Source organism: Cavia porcellus, unplaced genomic scaffold (genome assembly GCF_034190915.1).
Source record: "Cavia porcellus strain 051 isolate PalLab524CR breed Dunkin Hartley unplaced genomic scaffold, mCavPor4.1 scaffold_17, whole genome shotgun sequence".
Lineage (NCBI taxonomy): Eukaryota > Metazoa > Chordata > Mammalia > Rodentia > Caviidae > Cavia > Cavia porcellus.
Window position 1 is genome coordinate 11,935,115 of NW_026947500.1, and position 20,959 is coordinate 11,956,073.

A 20,959-nucleotide genomic window follows, 5' to 3' on the forward strand; every position below is an offset into this window, starting at 1 on the left:
ATAAACAGTAAACATCTGTGTGCTATACATTGTTTTTTGTAGAATGTATCTCTTAACAAAGTCTGCCTCTGCCGAGTTTATTATCTAACAGGGAGAAACATACACACAGCATATAAAATAAGATTATATAACATGTTAAAACAGGTAAGTGCTGAGGAGCAAAGGAAACACAGAGCAAGGGTTAGAGCTGTAAATTAGGTGCCTGGGAAAGGCATCCTTTGGTGGTGCAGTCTGAACCAAGACTCGAAGGCAGTGGTGTCCCCAAGTAGATGTTTGGGAAAGAATAGGGTTGGCCCAGCACTAGCTAGGTAGAGGCCCCGCTGTGGCAGGGTATCTGCTTTGTCAGATGAGCAGCAAAGGAAGCCGCCTGACTGGAGAGAAGGGGGTGAGGGAGAGAGTGGTGCGACAGGAGGTCAAGAACCAGCTCTCTGGGGCCTGGAAAGCCATTAGGAAGGTCTGACTGTAGAGTGCACAGAGCATGACACGGTTTTGATTGAGGGTTTAATGTTGTTCTTTGTTTAAAGCAGTTGACAGGAGGGCAAGGAAGAAGTAGGGGTTACTCTGCTAAGTGAGCTAAGAGGATGATGGCTTAGTGGGGAGGTGGCAGTGCAGCAAGAATGGTCAGATTCTGGATACACTACAAGGTCAGGTCCGCAGGTCTTCCTGGTGGGGAGAGTGAATGAGAGTAGCCCAGGCCGATCCCCAAGTTTTTGTCCTTAGCAATTGAAGAACAGTGTTGCAATAAGCTAATATAGGGAAGGCTTGGCAGTGTTGGAATGTAGGTGGTGGAAAAAGATGATTGGGAATCTAATTTGGGATGTGTTGAGTTTGAAATGCCTTTCAGACCTCCCTAGTTGATTTTGCCTAGGAAGATAGTCACACAGCACTGGATTTTGGAAGTCTGAAGATAGAAATTTAGGAGTTGGCATTTATATAACAGTTAAAACAATGGGCCTGGATATAATTAGAAATGGAAAGAGATGGAAAATTGGAGAGGTTGAGATTCTGAGTGTTAAATCACTTTAATATAAGGAAACCAAGAGAAGTAATTCTTGAAAAGCAAGAGAATGGTGCCTGAGGTGGATGACAGTTAAGGAAATGTGAAGAGGAGGTAAAGACTGACAACTGTTAAGTAACTGATAGATTAAGTAAGGTGAGGATTAAGAATTAAGCATGAGGCAAACCATGTGGGGCCCAGGAAGAGAGAGGTCAGTTCATACCCTTCCTGTGAGCCAACTGGCGTGTGGACTGAGAATCAAGAAGTGCCTTCTTTTAAGCAACTGATTGGTTTGAGGACAGGCTGAGTTGATAGCACCTGAGGCACAGAAGCAATTAAATGCTTGTGTTGTTTGATTGACTTTGCAGGCCCAAGGGCAGTAGTCCTAGCATCTATTAGGATGATAACAGTATGCAATATAACAAATGTGGGGGATTTCCTTCTGTCTTGTTTTTGAAATCCAGTATTATTCTCACTGTTTTATTTTGTTCTGATTTATTGTTTTGTTTTATTCATTGTTCTGTTTTGACTGGTTTTGTTCTGTCTTGTTTGATGTTACTATGTCTGGTGGAATGGACAACTATTGTGAAGACAACAAGATACATTATGGTAGCCATTGTTATTTCCTGTTATCCTTTTTTGAGGTTTTGTACTACTTTCACTGTCTCATTTTGATTGACTTTATTCTGTTAGGTTTCATTCTCTTTAAAATAATAATAACTAAAAAATTAAAAAAGAAATTAAGAATGAGATTGGTCAACCTGGAGGTCACCTATGAAAAATTTAGAGGAAGAATGAAACCAGAAGATTGAAGAGAGATTGGGAGGAAAGAAATTGCAGCTAGTGGATACAGGCAACCTTCTATAGGTGTTTGTTTTTGTTTGTTTTTTGTTTTTGCTACAGAGCAAAGAACTGAATGATAGCTGATAGTGAAGATTTGGGCCAAGAGAACACTTGTTTTTTGCTGAAACAAAGCAAAATGAAACACAAAGCAACAGGTCAAAGAGCAAAATGTTGGAGATGATGGAAGTAAGATGGAAGAATTACTAGTCTGGGTCCTTGAACAGGTAAAGGGCTGATATCTGGTGCCAAAGAAGGGAGCTGATTTCATCACGGGATGGAAACGAGGCAGCCAGAGACCAAGACAGCTGGAATCTGGGAGTTTTCACTGCCTGCTTTAGTTTTCTCAGTGAAAAAGGAAGTAAGATTGTCAACTGAGAGAGGATGACAAGGGTTGGAAATTTGAAGAGGAGATGGTGTAAAATAGCTATTCAGTTGAACTATCTTTAAGCTTTTATATTTTCCTTTCAATTTTAACGAACTTAACTAGTATCCATTCAGAAAATTAAATGAGGATAGATTTATCAGCTTGGGGCTATTATTGATTTTTCCATATTATAACTTGCTATTGTAAATTTTCTTTTGCAGCTATAATTTTCATGGAATCAAGTTTTGCAAATCTATCTTTTGCCAAGAATATTTTGTTCTTTTATTAGATTTTATTATTTTGGCAATTTCTTCTAAAGTCTTGCTTTTTCTTGGGTCAGTTTTTAGTATCAGATGTGATATTTAGTGAGCTCTTATTGTAGGAGAAACTTTTTGTTTAACAGCTTTTGCTATTATGCTCATTATTTGCAGTAATGTTAAGTACAGACCAGGTAAAACTAACTATAAAGCAAAAGCATGGCAGGTGGGTACCCACTTGGGTGAAATGGCAGAATAGAAACATCTAGCCTAGGAAATCTGGCACACGATAAATTTCAGTATATGTCAGCTTCCTTTCTGTTTCCCTTTCAAAGAACATGTGCCTTGAGATCATAATGTTAAATGAAATAAATCAGACACACAAACTTAAATATCAGCAGTTTCTCCTGTGAGGCCCCAAAGTGTAAATAAGGTGAAGAACTTCTGCTGAGAAGGCTGGTATACACCTATCCATAGTTTTGTTCTATAGGGAAAAATACTAAAATTAGCCATAAATTCTCAAAATTCTGGTGCATTAATCTGATTACCAATTGACTGAGGGTATACTTCAGTGGTAGAGCCCTTGCTTAGCATGTGTGAGGTCCTTGATTCAGTCTCCAGCATGGGGGAAAAAGATTAGCATGCAACAGGCAACATTATTTATTATGGAATATTAAGTTTAAAAAAAAGGTAAATTTTTTTTGCCCTAAATTTGATTACTTTAAGGACTCTTGTAAAAATGATAAAGAGCTCTTCAAACCTTGGGTTGCTTTTATATATACACATGGAGAGATGCAGCAATTTTAGGAAATTAATATACTTCATACTTAACAAGTGGAGGAAGGACGCATAAGGTTTATTTTAGGGTTTGAGTTATCTTGAGTAAAGGCCTCAATCCACTACTAGATATATGGGTTTATTCTTACATAGCAGAGCCTTTATAATGGTAAAATGAAATGGATCCAAAGTTAAGTGCTTGTCTTGGTTAGTTTTCTGTCCTTATTAAGGCAAAGTATATGACACCCAAAATGAAGGAAGGAAAGGCTTATTTAGCTTAGAGTTTTGGAGGATTTCAGTCCAAACTCAGCTGGACCCAAGGCAGGGTGGTATGGTTAGGGGGCAGCCATTCATGGCAGCCGTATGCACCAAGAGCGAAAAAGACAAAAGGGACAAGTATGTTTCCTCCCCCCACCCCAATATTGGTATGCTAGCTCCGCCCCTGGGCAGGTGCAGCATTCACACCACCAATCCCAGTGCTAGACAAAGAACCAATCACAGACGCTAGACTCACTCGCCTCCATGACTACATGAGGCTTGTGGGATCATCCAAATATAAACCATAACAGTGCTGCCCAAGATCAACAGAGTAAATGATGAACAGTAAGATGAGGACGTTCCAGTCCTGCCTTCTAGGTGTTCTTATCAGAGATTAGTGCTCTCTCCATCTCTAACCTGACTTAGACATTTGGAAACAGAAACTTCAGCCTCCAGTGCTGCGAACAACTAACAGCACCCTTTTTACCTTGCATGCTCTGGGAAGGCTCTGTATCTGCGCTACTCACCAGACACTTTCCCAGCTGCCCTGCTCACTACCTTTGCTGTGCAGCCTGCTTTCTTCTTGTCCATGCCCTGAGCTCATTCCCACCTTTCTATCTTGCAGTAGCCCTTGACTCTGCCTGGAATGTTTTCTTTAACTCCACTTGTCTGGGTTCTTATTCAAATCTCAACAAAATGGTACCTAAGAGAAACCTTTTTTGATCATTTTCAGGTGAAGGAACCCCTGCTCACTCTGATTTTACTTTCCCTGTTCTACAGTTTTCAGCATAGGCATTTTGTTAAAGAACTTTCAGTCTTGCCACAGAAATCCATATTTTTCAAGCATAGGTTTGATTTTATTTATCACTGTTGCACATCTAGAATAGTGCTTGCTCAAATAGTGCTCAAATATTTATTTCCCCCAAAGAAAGATCCTGAAGTGAAATATATTTTAATAGTTTTATTCTAAAAAGATCACAAATTTCAGGTTCAGGTTAAATAATATTTTAGTGTTAAAAAATTCACAATGGATGGCTTAAAGTTTTTTATATATCTAAAAATGCATTCTTGATTTCCAGATAACTCATGCAAAATCATATGCAATGATATTCAATGAAAGGACCTTTTAACCAGTAGTATACATTGTATTCTATTTGATTTGAAGCAGCTGAGATCCTCAAATCCCATTTTGAAAAATATTCAAAAGACCTGGAAGCCACAGACAAAGTTTATTTGAAAACATAGTTTAAAACAGCACAAATATAAATACAATTTAATAATGTGTAAAAGGGAAGGCATGCTTCCAATAATAGTATAAAAATACTACCTTAATCTTGGTACTTTGCAAATTTTAAGCCATCTGAGTAAATTAAACACATCCAGTATGGTGAGGTTATTTTTATAGTATTAATTTTTGTTTCAAAAAGCAATGCAAGGAAAGACTAAGATGAAGCCATGATATCCAACAAATTTGTGTTATGATGCATATTATTTCACTAAATCACAGATACAATATCATATAGTATGCCAATAACTTTTAAATCCCCCCTTGCCGTTAATTTACTATAGGTCACTTAATTTCAATTGGTATTAATTTAGAAACTCAATAAAACATGTAACTTTCTTTCTGTGTTACCTATTTCAGCCTGAAAATGAGATCTCACGATTTGAAACATCGAGCATGATGAGGAAGCATCACAGAATTTGTGTTAAAACAAAATCTTTAGATTAGACTAGATATGCAATATTCATAGATATACAAAATATATAGAAATGTCTTTTCTAAATAGTAAATGTTCATTTTGTAAAAAAGTTTACTAAATTAATCAGGTTATTTCAACAGATGTAAACAAACTTGAGAAATGAAAATTGAAGAGGGTTTGGATGTGATGGTTTGGATGGATATGGGAGAAAATAAAAGAATTTGATAAAAATTTCAGTTTGTTGTTTTTCCTTTCACTACTGGTAACATGGTCATTATGAACACAATCCTTTCATGCTATCCATGCAAAAATACTATATGTGTCAGCGAAAATGTCAGATGCTCAAATTACCTGGTTGAGTGTGTACAATCCTTAGTCATTTTTGTGTCACATTGTTTCTGTCTCCAAGAATTCAAATTCAGTTCAATTCAAGGAAAAACCAACACCAAAAGCAAACTACACACGTGTTACTCTTGAGCTGAGTGGTTTTATTGGTCTTTTTTCATTTTCATGTTGTTTTCATTGCAGTTTCTCTGAAAGCACCCACTGAATTATAGTCTGCAACACTAGAGAAGTTCTTGAGAAAACACTCCCTAGATTGGCACACTTGCTTACAGAGTGTGTTATTTTGGTATTTCTGCAGAGGTTGCAGGTAGCAGAAAGTGTGCAAGCTAAAAATGCCACAGCAGAGGTTGTTAAGCCTCACATTTCCACTCTTTCTCCACTATACTGCTTGATTCCATTACACAAGGCTCTTTAGTATGTTGATGGGGTTTGATATTTGAGTTTACTCTGTGTGTGTGTGATATGTAGGAGCATATGAAATGGATAATGAAGCCATGACCAACATAGCACCCCAATGTTTTACCCAATTTTAATCTCTCCATTTCTGGTCTCATCTAATAGGGATTACAGAAAAATCATTGACAATTTCAGAGTTGATTTCAAGTGATCATAAAATCATCTCATCACTCCTAAATGTTAGTCTGTAGACATATTGATCAAATCTAGTTTCTCAAGGGACAGGGACCCAGGTAGCTCACTTGCCATACAAACAAGATTGTATCAAAACAATGCTATGATATCCTACATAGCCCATGTGACACTCTGTCATCCCTCGGTAACATTTACAAAAATTATCACCCATGTCTACTTTGCCTTATGATGATTTCTGTGTGTTTGACATTAACCTCCCCATCTTAGTAGAGGAGTTGTAACTTGTATTATAAAGAATTTAGAGGTCAAATTTTTATATGCTGACATAATGAGCATGATTTAGTTTAATATCATTCTGACATGCAGATCTGTTTCAACTTGGATCTGTTGTGACTCAGTTGGTTTTTAAGAAAAGCATTTGGATGGCTATACCTGGGGCCTTTAGGGGATTAGTTTGGCACTGTCTGCAACACTTCACAAATCAGAAATGTGAACATCTGTCAAATTCAGTGTGACAGCATGAAAACTATCTCAAGGATAGGATAATAAAAGCAGGTAACAAAACTGGAACACAAGTGTTCAGAAAATTCTCTCGTTCAGAAACAAGGAAAAGTAAACTAACCTGTGAGACTCAATCATGCACTGTGTAAGTTTACATTCAGTAAGGTTATCTTGCATGCTTTGGTTAATATTTGAATAGGCAGATTTGTAAGTACTAATGCATGCAATATGTTTATACCTGAGGTTACATGTTTTCCTTTAAAAAAATTGCCTGCTTACAAACTTTATTCCAGAGTTCATCTATGAACACTCTTTAAAAATATATTTGTATCTACTTCTTATTTCAAAACAGTTAATTTTAACCAGTTCTATAAATACTGAGATGACAGGGAAATAGTGCGGTAAAATTTAGACAGGGAAAGAATTTGAAATTGCTTTTACCAAGTTGAGGTTGAGTATTGTAGCTGTGTAATGACTTCTAAAAGAAGAGGATTCAAAAAGATAGGACATCAATTAAGTCTTAGGGCATCCTGTCTCTAGAATGCTTCTAGGGGTTTTCAAAGTATAATAATACCATTCCCATAAAGACTGAAAGTGTAATGTAGCCTTGTGCAACTGTTCAAGGATAAACGAGGAAGAGACGCAAAAATAACCATCTTGCTTTCTTTATAATCCTGAGGAGCTCACAGATAAAGTTTATAGTAAGCAGTTCGGATGCCTGAGTAGGACTAGTTACCACTGTGTTCAAATCTTGCTTGTGTGTAGGAATATACCAGTAAGGTTTTAGTCTATTCAAGAATTTAGACATGGGCCCAAGATTCAACATCAAAAGTGTCTTAATATGAAAGAAAGTGTCATTAAACTGAAAGTGTGCCTGTCCTGGACATTCCTAGCCATCACTCAGATGTCATTCTGTATCATTTATTTGCCACTCTGGTAGAAACCCAGATTAGCTAAGAAGTCACACCTTGCAGTGTCCTTGTTAAAGTTTCCTGGTAGCCAAGATGTGCCTTTCTTTCAGGAGTCATTGGTAGTGATCTTGGGGAAGGCGAGGAGAATGTAGCATCACCGAGACCAGCCCAGTAAGAGGACCCTTTGCATTTCCTCTTCCTCTTCCTCTATCTCTGTCTCTTCACACTGTTGAGTTATAGTAGCCTATAAAGATACTTACTACAAACAGTTACATTTTGAACCAGCAGTGGCTTTGTGTGCATTTCCATTCAATTTGCTGACAAAATCAGTCCCTAAAGATCACCTATGTATAACTGACCAGCCATTCTAGTAAATGAGTACCATCTTAAAGAGTTGGCAGGCTGTTACTCATTGATAGAAGAAAAATTATAAAGATACTCAAAGTCTTCCCAAGAGCTTCAGAAGAGAACCAAGGACATTATTCTTTTAAATGGAAACATTTAACTTAAATGACAATTTCCAGTCATGAAGATTTCAAATGCACTTCAAACAAAAGTGAATACACTTAAAAAAAGTATATATGGCAAAGAATATTCTAAAATTTTGTTGTTAATTTTTGGTGCTGCTCTATATTCATAAACTTTCATAAACTTTTCACTTAGAAAATTGCAACTCTTCTTGGGCAGTAATTTTGGACTTCCTGACAGATAATAGTCTATAAAAATCCTAGTTATTACTATTGTTTTGTTTGGTACTGGAGTTTGAACCTAGGTCCTTGGAATTGCTAACAAGCATCCTATCACTGAGTTATTTCTTAGCTCTTTAAACTCATTTTTATTGTGAAACAATCTCACTAAGATACTGTAGCTTACCTCCAACTTCCGATCCTTCTGCCTCAGAATCCTGAGTAGCTTAGATTACAGGTGTGGCTTAAAATCTTAGTTCCAATGAATAATAGTAGATCTATTACAGAAAGTCCCACTGCACATTCTATAAATTGCTAAATAATGGTGGGAGTGGAAAATTGTCAGCTTTCCTCTAGAGTAACTCTGTGGACTTTGAGGTTACTTTGAATTCCAATACCAAACTATCCCACATTCACACTAGTTTCTGACTTTAAATTGTTACTGATCTCTTGCAAATATTGCTTGCAACACTGGGAGTTTAGCTTAGCAGCACAAGTGCCTGCCTGGCAAGCATGAGACCGTGAGTTTAATCCCCAGTACCTCCGCTCCCAACTCGCTAGCAAGGTGAGAAAATAGCATCTCATCATTGCAAATTCAGTTAGACCCGAGTACAGAATGCCATTACGAACAAAACACCCTCAAAGTTTGCTTTCAGTCCTTTGTTCAGAGGCTCTTAATGGACTCTGATGGACTCAAGTAAACTGATCAGTCACGGAGTATGCAGAGATCATGAGCAGGCAGGGAGTGGATGCTGGCCTGTTGGGAATATTCCAGAAGGCAGGTGGAAGCTGGCCCCAAGACTTCTTACCAGATTGAGTTTCTAATTTCTAAAATTTTAACCAAGGTCATTCTTGAAAATATTGCTGATCTTCCCATTTCTGCTCAGATGATAGAGAGACGAAGGCCAGGACAATGTTGTTACTCCTGTCAAAGATGAATGCCTTCAAGCCTCTGCCTTCTGTTGCTGGACTGGAGCTGTCGTCCTGTCAGCTGAAGCTTTGACAGTGAATACTAAAGCCTGGTGTTCACTGCAGTGTCCTTACCCCTTCATCTTTGCAAATTAGAATAGGTTGTCATGGACCTAAGCTTTAAACCTGTGATTCCGAGTTAACTTCAGGACTCCTCACCACCTGGGAACCCCAAGGTAACCGAGGGAAGGATTCATACCTGCACCTGGAGTCCAGTCTCTCAGCTGTGTGCACATTTCCCCGTCAGCAGAAGTGAATTCCCCAGTCAGTTAAACTGCTTTAATCCAAACTTTATCTTTTTTGGTAACTATCACCATGAGTATAGTGAGTTATTATTATTCACCAAAGAACATGAACAAAAAATTGGGACCAGACTACTTTCGGGGAAGGTTCAGGAGCAAGAAAGGAGATGAGGTGAAGGATAGGACACCTTACTAGAACCAGACCTGGGTAAAATGATATTTTGGTTAGATTTTTGCAAACATTTTTTTAATTCTTTGAAAAATATACTAAAAAAAGAGAAAAATATACTTTCAAAATAATCACTCAGCTCCAAATATGCACAAAATACTGAAGTACTAAGTGCAAAGTGAAACACTATTGCCAATAGAAAATTCCTGTGACTTGCTAAATGTTTGAAATAAGAGCCAAAGGGGCATGCATCTTTGAATCCACTGACATTTGGTGAGTTTCAGGTAAAAAATGTATGTTGTTCTTCTATCACTCACAAGAAAACTAACTCTGCAGATCATTATGCAACTAAGGAAACACATCATTTTTAGGAAAAACTATCACTCTGAAGGAATATTATTTAAGTAGTAACAATTTAAAAGAAACATTATTGTGCAGGGGAGTTAGAAAGCCAGTCAAATATGACACTTAAGCCAACTCAGTAGAAACCCCGGGATCATCAAGATTTCTCTCTGCAGAGAATGCACAAAGAGACAGAATTTTGCCTCTTATAGCCATACAGTACCAGAAAGCATGTGAAGATCTGTATTTGACATATTTATACTCTATGTCATGTCTGCTTTAAGAAAAACACTCACTCAAAACCCTACACTATGAAAAACTATTTTCAGGAAATTTTTTATTTGGTCCATTGATCTAACAAGTCTGAATTCTCAAATCTTTTACCCCACGTTAAAAATTGGAGCAACGAAACAAAACTCCAGCAAGGCATAAATAAGATATTAAAGTGCGTATGTACAATCCCAGAAAAGTTTTGTTTGGGAACAGCAAAAATTTCTAGTGCAAAAACTGCTTTTCCAGCAAAGCTCCCTCTCTGGAAACAAGGGCCACAGAAAAAGTTAAAACAGGAACAGGTTAAGCAATGCCTGTCTTTAGTTGAGTAATATATGTGCATGCGCTGATAGCCCAAACTTTCAGGCTTGTAAAAGGGAGAATTTCTGGGGACAGTCTAGATCCAGTCTGAATTCCCTGATCAGAAAGAAACAGTGCTTTCTTCATGTGCCCTATAAACAGATTCATTAGATGTGCCATTAGCTGCAACTGGAGAAAAAAACCCAAAGAATATGTTTTGCAATACACTGGAACTTAGGAAGAGTACACGCAGTTACTTTATCTTGGTTGGTCTTGCATCTCTCAGTTCTTCTTTTAAATCTCACCTTGACTCTATTTGTGCTTCTGGATCTGAACAGACTGAGCATTGTTTGTAGAAGTCAATTCCCTTGGGCTATGTGACCATGGCCTTTTGAATATCTGATTTATCCTTTTCGAAATTCATAATAAAACAGGTTTTCACTTCTTAGTATAATAACACAGAAGGGGGGTAATTATTCTTTATTTTTTCTGTTCCTTCAAGGATCCAAGTTGAAAGCTCTTAGGAGGACATCCAGGTCACCAAGATTGGCTGCCTGGAAGAGTTCTGGTTGGTCCATCAGTGACAATGCAATTCTGAGGGCAGCCCAGATGTTCCCAGAGATTGCAGGATGAGGAACTTGCTGTTGATTCCTGCTCTTTCTTTGCAAACTGAGCGCAGTGAGAAAATTGCTGACTGCTTCTCTAAGAGGGGAGAAAAACAGACATTTTAAGATACAACGAATTTTGGAGCTATCAAGCTTTAAAAAAAGACAGAGTAAGTTATTACAGTGTGAAATCCTGTATTCCCCATGGTGTTTTAGATGATCAGATGAGCAACTTTCTGATTCTCTATTCTTTTGTCAACAGTCATTAAATACAGCGAAATCAGAAAAAAGAAGAGAAAAATAATACTTTAGGTATGCAATGTGGGGAGAAGAGTAGAAAGTACACTGCTAACCTACCTATGCATTTTATTTTACCCTGTTCTAGGAGTGATTTGAATGCTTAGTCTACTTGCAGGTGTGATTGCTACCATGAGACTTCAAGAGTAAAAACTATGGCCCTACTCAGAAACATAGCTGTCTAATTTTCTCCTGTTAGTGATAGAGACATGAAATACAGGTAGGAAGGAGTTGAATTTACTATCAGAGTGTCTGGGCTTGTATCCTGAGCCACAGGCAAATTTCTTACCTTCTTCAAGGTTCAGTTTCCCTGGGCGTGTCACACGGTTAACAGGAATCATTTTAAAACTTTTTGCTGTGAGGGCCATTTGAATCAATTTTTGTGAAAGCTCTTATCATTAAGATCAACAGTTCTCAAAGTGCGGTCTTAGGGAATCTTGGAAATCAATGAGGTTAAAACCATTTTCACAAGAAACCTGAGATATTATTTGACTTTCCACCTCCACTTTCTCATATCCAGAGAGTGGGATTTTCCAGAGATTATACTCTGTGACATATCTTGACAGATTGAATGTAGAAGTTGATATGAAAGTTTATCTTTTAGAATGTTTTGCGCAAATGCTCTTAGGACAAGATAATCATGCTTATATCTTATACTCTGAAAAACAACTACAAAGATAATACATAATGTATCAGTTATTGTAATAATGTATAAATTATTGTAATATTGTAATGATCCAAGTTTTGAAACTTAGTATCATTGTTATGTTGATCTATCTTTTTCTTTACTTCTTTAGATTAACATAAAAATGTTTATCTTTTAGTAAGCAAGGAATTAAAAATGTTAAATGAAATTTGCAAAAATGTGAAAGATTGTCACTTCTTTCTAGACATAGTTTTGTTTAAGGAAATAATTATTTTCTTGCAAAATAATATTCCTGTTAATAGGTTTTACTAGTTTTGAATTACTCTTTTTTTTTGTACCAGGAATCATACTCACAACTTTGTGCTTGCCAGGCAGGCACTGTGCCACTGAGCTATAGCCCCAACCCCTTGACTTAATCTTTTAAAGTGTTTGTAAGTTTAACTTCTACAGTGGTAAATATTGATAGATAAAATCCACATAAACAAAGCCCTCTGGAGTTCTTAGTAATCACCAGGTGAGAACGTGTGGTTTGCGAACCGCTGAGTTAGATGCTGTCTGCAGGCCTTGCAAACCTCCCTCTCCCTGTGCCTGCTGCCAGCTGCCCCCGCTGGCTCTGCTCTCTTCGGCAGCCCAGGTCACCCTGACCTTATATTACACATCTTACAAGCTGACTCTTGCTAGGAATAATCAATCATGTCACTTTCCTTTATATCTGCTTTATTTTTCTCAAAAACTTGCCCACACTCGAACTTACTTAGTTGTGGAAGGTTGTTACTAGGCATAAGGGAAGAAGCCACGAATGGGGGGGTTGGTTTTCGAATTCCAATGCATATGATCTGCCATGTGCTCATCTACTTTGTTAGCTCTGCCTGCAGATACAAAGTAGGTGGGAAATGGTGATGCTGCATGTGGCAACGTGGGTAAGAACACCGAGTGGGTGTCCTCATCATCCCTCTTCTGGGAGAGGAGGCCTTGGAGACCAATGGCAACAGGAAGATGGCGTTACAGCCACTTCCTGGCCCTCCTCACAGAGTGGCAGCTCTAATGAAAATGACTCCCAGATTCTACTCGTAATCCTAGGGCTGGTAAGAACTCTGGCAAAGGTAAATCTTAGAATCCTCTCATTCACCAGCTGTGTGCAGCCCTGAGGATGTATCAGTGGTTTCAGAGGGCTTGGAAGAGTCACCGAAGAAAAGTCTAATTTATTGACCTCATCAAGCCCCTGCAAGGTTTTGAATGAAGATAGTGTAGACCTGTTCTTCAACCTGTGAGCCCAGAGGAACTCACTGTTACACATGTGTTGTATGAGTGGTTTTTAAATGTTTCACACCAAGTGTATAGATAATTGCAAACAGTTTGTATATATTATGTTCAATAAAAAACTCATTTATTTAAAAGCATTATCCACTCTGTAGTAGCTTTCTCTCATTGTATGAATATTGAAAGCATTGCTACCAAAGTGGAGGGTCCTCACATTTAAAAACGTTAAGATTCATTGGATTCAGCTTTACTCTGGAGCTCTTGTTGACAAAGGTGTAATATTTTAAACTCTACCCAAATTTCACATCAACAATCTCCTTTCCTGGTGTCCACTGTGTACAGCAACAGGCAAGGGCTTGCTTTTGACCCTATAGGAAATGTGAGATGTCAAACAGCAAGTGTTACAGCTACACACACACACACACACACACACACACACACACAGGCACCCCAAGTTCTTCAGGGAGTTCTTCTGTGAGAATGGAAGTATTTGTGCCAGCTCCTGGCTGTCTCCTGTACTTTCTCCTGGGCCATTTCTCCTCTCTATTGAGAGCTATTATTTCCTAAGCATATACATACACTCCAAACTCCTCAGACTTCACTGAAGGTTTATTCCTTTCTCGATGGTCTTTTTTCCTCAGAAAAAGCCATAAAATATGTATCCCTTCTTACAACACTAAAAGATGTGCAAAGCTTACTTGAGATGTTCCAGAGTAGCTAATTGATCAGGGTTGTTAATATTTGGCAAATAAAAATATAGGGTACACAGTGGAATTTACATTTCAGATGTACATTGAATAATTTTATTACCCAATTTTAATATAAGTATATCTCACAATAGCTGGGAATTACTTGCGATTTGGGAATTACTTGTTAATGTGAAATGCAGATTTAACTGGCAACTGTGAACTGATTCGCTCGTATGCAGAAGACTAAGCTCGAGGATTTATACATCACAAGTCAACAGAATTGCTAATGTGTACCCATCACAGTCTTGTCAAATAAAGGTCCTGCTGAACTGGGCTCATGAATACCATTTTCTGTACTAAGACATTACAATTAAGAAAAAATCATCTTGATAACTTTGTAAAAAGCCTCCTTTAATGTGCTATATCGATATGTATATATGTATTTGTTCACATCTTGTTCCAAAAAAAGGATTTAAGGTATCTCATAAAATACATATACATATTATACCAACAAAAATATGAAAAAAAAGGATAAATAGGAAAGTCAGATGGAGTCAGAAATAAAGTTAGCATCCAAAAGCCATCGGGCTTCAGATAGTGGCTGTGTGGGGAGGTGGCCAGGGCCAGCCTGAGGCCTCACACAGCTGAAGTAAAGAGGGCCTCCGCAGCAGCACTGTTTGGATCCATCAAATAAAAGACCAGCTGCTCAAGAGTCACTCAGCTTTTCCTGGCTTTAACCTGAGGAAAATCATCTTGGAAGATACAGTGCCATCCAGGGACGAATGTTCTTTGCAAGATCCTTTTAGTATAAATGCAACAACTGTTTTCTGAGGCCCACTTCAGTATTTGCCAGGGGCAAAATGCACCAGTGTAGTTTGGAAATAGCAATTCTTCAGATATCAAAAGAATGCAACGTAGTTATGTAGTTCTCTGAGATTGTCTAAATAAATCATAGTAATAAAGGTGCTGTTGCTGATGGCAATAATAATCATCATAAATGCTTATGAGGCACTGAGTATCTGCTCCATGCTAGGCAATTACCTTTAATGTGCACAATAATCCTGCAAGATAGTTGTATTTCTCCCTCTCTCCCTCTCGATCACCCCCATCCCACTTTTAAAAGTGGAAAAACTGACGCTCTAAGTATGTGATGGAGCTGTCATTTGAGCCCTGGCTTGTCTGATTATAAAACTTTGGTTTTTTTCTGAAAATGAGAAAGGATTTACATTTTTATGGGGTTAAAATTAACATTTAATTCTCTTCTTCCAATTGTGAAAGACATACTTGTTTATTCAGAAAACAGAAAAATAAAGAAAAAAATCACATTCATTATCCAAAAGAAATAGTATGATTCTTGTTAACTGGAAAAGACAGAGAAGAAATATATCTGAAAGATGATGATGGACCTTAAGAAAATGAGGAAGATATTTCAAAATATAGTTTCTTTTTCCATTTTTATTTCCAGAATCTTTTTATTGGGACATTAGGTTTAGAAACCTAGGTTCTTGCTTTGGTTTTGCTAAATGCCAGTTCTGGGATCTTCTGCAATCATTTTGCCAATTTTCCATGCCCACATCTCTGAGGCCCTATTTTTCTTTAACGAGAAAATGAAAGCTTGGACTGTTTGTGCTTTATAAATAGTTGCCTTAGGAGGGTTAAAAACCCAGATATCTGGTCCTAACCGAGGCAGCCTGAGAATGTCCGGTGAGGGGCATGGGAATCTATATCTCCCAAGATGCCTGTATGACTACAGTTGTCTAAGGACTGCAACTGAGGGAAGCATACAGTCCTTGCTTAAACAGGCTGCAGGGTCAGAAGGTTCCACTTACCCTTAGTGGCAGGGAGAGGAATACAGTTACAAAACTAGATCTAGTTATTTGGAAAAACTGTCTCAAGTTACTGAGCCTCGGTGCAAAGTGTGGCTGTTAGTGTGCCTATTGATGCTCTTACCTGTAGGCGCCCAGGTTGATACAGCTAATCCCCAGGTTGTATCGGGACCGGATGAAGCCTGGCTGGATCTCCAGTGCTCGTGTGTAGGCCTCCACGGCTTCCTCACTTCGGTCACCATTTGCTAAGGTCGCCCCAAGACGGTTCCACAATGAATAGTCCTGATGACAAAAATCAGAGCCCTCTGACAACCAGAACAAGCAACAGTGAACCAGAGTTCCCATATTTCTTTGCAGAAGAAGGAAGAAGCCTAAAAGTTATCCAGTGCTCAAGGACAGAGACCATGTTGGGAGGAATTACTCAAAAGTTTTCAGGACAATTTTGTGAAATGATGTTTGCTGATTAGCAAGCAATTACCATTTGATGCTGTATGAGTTAATGTTTCTACTTTAGATATTTCAGTCTAATAGCCACCGAAGCACATCATTAGTACCCGTCACTTTAAACCCTGAGGGCCGTGGGTGGGTGATAAAGCCTAGAAGACATGTATAGAGGGTAGCCTGTGAAACTACAGAGAAACTTATGGTCTCTGGCTGGATTGAGCTTTCTTACCTCTGGCCGAACAGTTAAGGCAGCATTAAATGCATCTATTGCTCTGTTAAATTCTCCACTCAGGTGGAACAGTACTCCCAGACCTGTCTGTAGGTCTGGGTCAATCATGTCTGCATTTTGATGGGCAGCTTCTAGGTATAATTCTTTCACTCCTTCCAGGACAGAACTACAAGAGAAAAAAGATTCATAAACCAAGTAATGTGTGCATAAATGGTTAACAACTTTAGTTGACTCTATTTCAGGTCTCTCTTCACTACCAACTGGAAAACTTTGCTAAAAATATCTTAGTCTAATGAGGAGATTATTAATACTAAATGTTAAAAATATAGCCAATTATCCAACGATCTTAGTGATTAAGAATTTAAATCAGGATTTATCATTGACAGAAAACAAAATTCCTGCCAGGTATGGTGGTGTATGCTTGTAATTTAGCTTCTCAGGAAACTGAGGCAGAGGATAGCAAGTTTGCAGCCAGCCTGGACAATTTAAGCAGACCTTGGTCCCCTGACCCTCCATAAAAGGGCTGAGATGTAGGTTAGTGTTAGAGTGCTTGCCTAGTATGCACAAGGTCTTGCATTCAATCACTAGTACCACCAGAACAGGCAAGTAAGCAAACCAAATCAAAGCACAAAGCCAAAATTCCTAGATGAAAGGACTTCTTTTATGTGCCCATTTCTAACCCTCAGATTTTATAAAACATGGCACTTATTGTACTTTAGGTGAGTTGGATGTTTTAAATGTTTAGTTTTAAAGTATGATACTTGATACGTGTCTCTGAATGCACATAATGCAGATCCTGTGTCCAAAGGACAGCTGTTTTAGTATATGCACTGCTGAAGAAAGCACGAGGATCATCGCTTAAATCTGATGAATATCCCCACTCCCCGCCAAGTTCACATGTTAAAGACTTGGTTATTAGTCTCTGGGAGTATCAGGACGTGGTAGCACCTTTGGAATGTGGAGCCTGGTGGGGAGAAGCTGGATTAAAGGGGGATATGTCACTGAAGAGGGTATTGGGACTCTAATCGCTTCTCTCTTTTTGCCTCTTGGCCTCCATGAGGACAGGTGCTTCCTTTGCCGCGTGCTCCCACCATGATGTGCTGCTTTACCACAGGCCCAAAGCAAAAGGGTCAGCTGGCCATAGAATGAAACCTCCAAAACCTTCTCGCAAGTTAATTACAATATTTTGTCACAGTGATGGAGAACTGATAGAAAACACAACAGCCTTGATCTCAACATCAATCATTCTAATCAGTGCATAATGATACCCTAAAAGTGAGGGGTGAGAGGTGGTAGAGATCTGATTAATTATCCTCAAGGTAACTGATTGTGTGTATGAGTGTTTACTGCCAGCTATGATTTAGTAAGAAGGATACCTGTCAACTGGAGTCTTAGACATCCGCCGAGTGAGGCCTGGAGATCCTTTCTTGCTCTTCACAAGGTATTTATACTTTGGGTTTTGTCTAATCCAGTTCTTCAGAGCTTCACAGGCATCTTGCTGATGGCCAGTGTTTGTGTAACTCACAGCCAAGGCCATCAAAGCTTTCAAGTTGTTGGGCTGCAATTCTAAGCACCTGAAAGAAGGTAAAACAAATACGTTCAGATATTTCCAATATAGCATCTAACAGTATTTTAGAAAATTTGAAGTCTTTGTTAATCAAATGTTACAAAGGCATTGTTAAATTGGTTTATGTCAGTTCTGAAAAACACCATATTTCTTTATATGAAAACTGAGACCAGAGTATTTTTAAGGAAGTTAAAACTCATCCTGATGATTGGCACCTTTAGATAAGCACATAAAGTATTAATAATTAATCTAATGGTAAGTAAGGGATATCATAATTTAATGCTGCTTCATTACCTTACCCTCCACCCCCAGTTGGATTTGAACTAAATTTGTGCATACAGAGATGAAAGCCTGTACAGTGTTTTGTAAAGGAAGAAGTAAATTCCTGTGCTTCCACACTACTGATGTGGGCTTACTGGAAACACAGGTCATCACTGCTCCCCCTTGTTCTAATCCATGGGCCTCTCTCAAGGGCTCTTCTCACTTCCAAGTGCATATGAATCATGCAGTGATCTTGTAGAATGAACATTGTATAGAAGTCTGGGGTGAGGTCAGAAGTATGCAGGTCTCGTAAGCCACTAGGCAGTGACAATGCTGGTAACTCCTGGAAAAGCCTTGAAATAGCCAGCTCAGTGCCTGTACAACCTCCCTACATAGCAAAACCTGGTAACTCAGGAGTGTGACTTTATCATGAATTCTTGTTTTACAGAGCTAAATGTGAGTGATATGTGATATCCTGATACTTATTCTGGCCAAATTCTTTACCCCGTACTTCAACAAGGGTCAAAACACAAATTTAAAACAGGAAATCCACTGCCCAAAGTCCACCAGGCCCCATTATTTTGCACTTAGCTCCATCTACCTCTGGAGGGCGACAATGGCTGCTTGTTCGTTTTCGTTCTCTGCCTGGGTTATCCCAAGAAACTGCCATGCCTGTAAGAAAACCGACTAATTACTCGTGCCCGTTTCTTGGTTTACCTATGACAGATCTCTTATGCAGTGCAACCTGAGTCAGAAGGAACAGGTATGTACAAGGGAGAACATAAAGTGCATTTCTTCTAATTGTTCTGTGACATCTGGGTCATGATTCTGTCTCCAGTATTTTTAATCCCCTCCTGTATCCTAGGGGTATGGAAACCTCTAAATTTCTGAGATTTTAAGATATTCGGTAACTTAAAATCAAAAGATGAATTTGAAAAATTATACAATTGTGAGGAAAATGGATAGAAAAATAACCCGGAAATGTAGCTAAATAGTCCAGTTTGTATTAAGAAGTTTTAAGATGAGCTGTACCATGCAAAATCCTGATTATTTCTCTGCCAGATTATTGGTGATCCCTTACAGCTCCCACTTAGATTTCCCCTTTCACGAATATTAGATTACTTCTGGAGAAGAGATCAATCACTTTTCCAAAGGGCTTCTTTTTAGCCTTTGGCCACACTGCCATTTCCATTATCTACAATATCATTATCTTCATGTTGGAGTCTACACAAAGCCTTATCTGGGATCAGTTCAGTTACTAAAGACCTTAACTTTTCCATTTACAAATCTGGGAAAATGATATATTTTCTTTTTAACTTCCCAGTGTTGTTGTGGTGAATGATATGAGAGATACAAAATCTCTTGTTAAATATGTATAATTTATAAATGCAAGATGACACTATTTCCTGTATCTTAAAAAAATGACATTTTAATTTAGAATTATAGCTTCCAGTTCAATCTACTTTACTGTAAATCTTTTGCCCTCCAAAAGACAGTAGAAACTTTCAAAAACTGGTGATCAGTTTATTTATTCTTTGTATACAAACTAAGTAATTCAATGATAAGAAATGAAGGCTCACCACTGATGTGCCAGGTACTGATCTGAGCACCTCACTTGTATGAAATAAGTTAATCCCTCTAGGAGCCACTGATAAGTGACTGTTATGACCTCCATTATGTAGAATGGAACTGAAATTTAGAAGGCTTCAGTTGTTGGAGACCACCACAAAGCGGCTCTGAGCAGGATATAAATTTTGGCTTGTCTGTGAGTCTGTCCTGGGCCTCGGCCCGCTTGACTGGTGATGGGAGCTGATTCATAGTAAGTGAACCTCTATGAATCACTGGTCCTGGCTGAGGCCTGTAGTAGCCTGTGAGGCCAGAGATACCTCAGAGGGCATGATAAGACCACAGCTGCAGACACTTGGCTCAAACATCAATTAAGTAGATAGAGACGACAGTTTCAAGAATTATTCCTACAGTCTCACTCCTACCCTGTCTTCACGATAAGACAATTCTACTGAATTGACTTGATTCATTACTTGGAGATGTCTTTGAAGTGACTCCCACGGTCCTGCTCATTGCCTATGCTTTCCTCAGTTTCCCCGCCCCTTGTTGTTGGACCTAATAAATAAAGTGGGCAGTCCAGAAAAGTCTTTATCTTAGCCCTCAGAGTCTGGAGCTCAGCTAAAGGGTTTTGACCCTCCTGGAGCCCTTAAATCACACCACTTGTCTCATTTTATTTAGCAGGGTTTGGAAGGCTAACTGCTATTCTATATTGTCTTTTCCACACACACACACACACATGCACGCACACACACGCGCGCACACACACACACACACACACACACACACACACACACACACATACCAGGTAGGGGTCAAAGGGACTGAGATAGACAGACAGAGAGAGTGTAGGGTTCTTTAGTGGTTTTCTACAGTTTTCTGATGTAGTTCAACTCTTGCCTGCCTCCTATCACCTCCCCTCTACCATTCTGTCCCCCTTTTCGGCCCCCATACAATGTTTCAAGCCCTTCTGTGTAGCACACATCATTGCCTCTCAAATGCAACTCCATTTCCCCATTTTTAATTCTCTCCCCTTCAGAACTCAGC

At 38.7% G+C, this 20,959-nt stretch overlaps 1 protein-coding gene across 19 annotated transcripts in view; it reads right to left on the minus strand.

Annotated features, from left to right (window-relative positions):
* Positions 1 to 4,325: 4,325 nt before the first annotated feature.
* Positions 4,326 to 20,959, minus strand: part of Pex5l (peroxisomal biogenesis factor 5 like) — a 204,451-nt gene continuing 187,817 nt past the window's right edge. For all 19 annotated transcript variants that reach the window (XM_063227230.1, XM_063227229.1, XM_063227227.1 and 16 more), the window contains 5 exons: positions 18,951 to 19,021; positions 17,898 to 18,095; positions 16,522 to 16,687; positions 15,973 to 16,130; positions 4,326 to 11,227 (listed from right to left, as the gene is read on the minus strand). In XM_063227230.1, the coding sequence (XP_063083300.1) occupies positions 11,023 to 11,227; positions 15,973 to 16,130; positions 16,522 to 16,687; positions 17,898 to 18,095; positions 18,951 to 19,021 (798 nt within the window). In that variant the 3' untranslated portion in view covers positions 4,326 to 11,022. The remainder of the gene's footprint in view (positions 11,228 to 15,972; positions 16,131 to 16,521; positions 16,688 to 17,897; positions 18,096 to 18,950; positions 19,022 to 20,959) is intronic.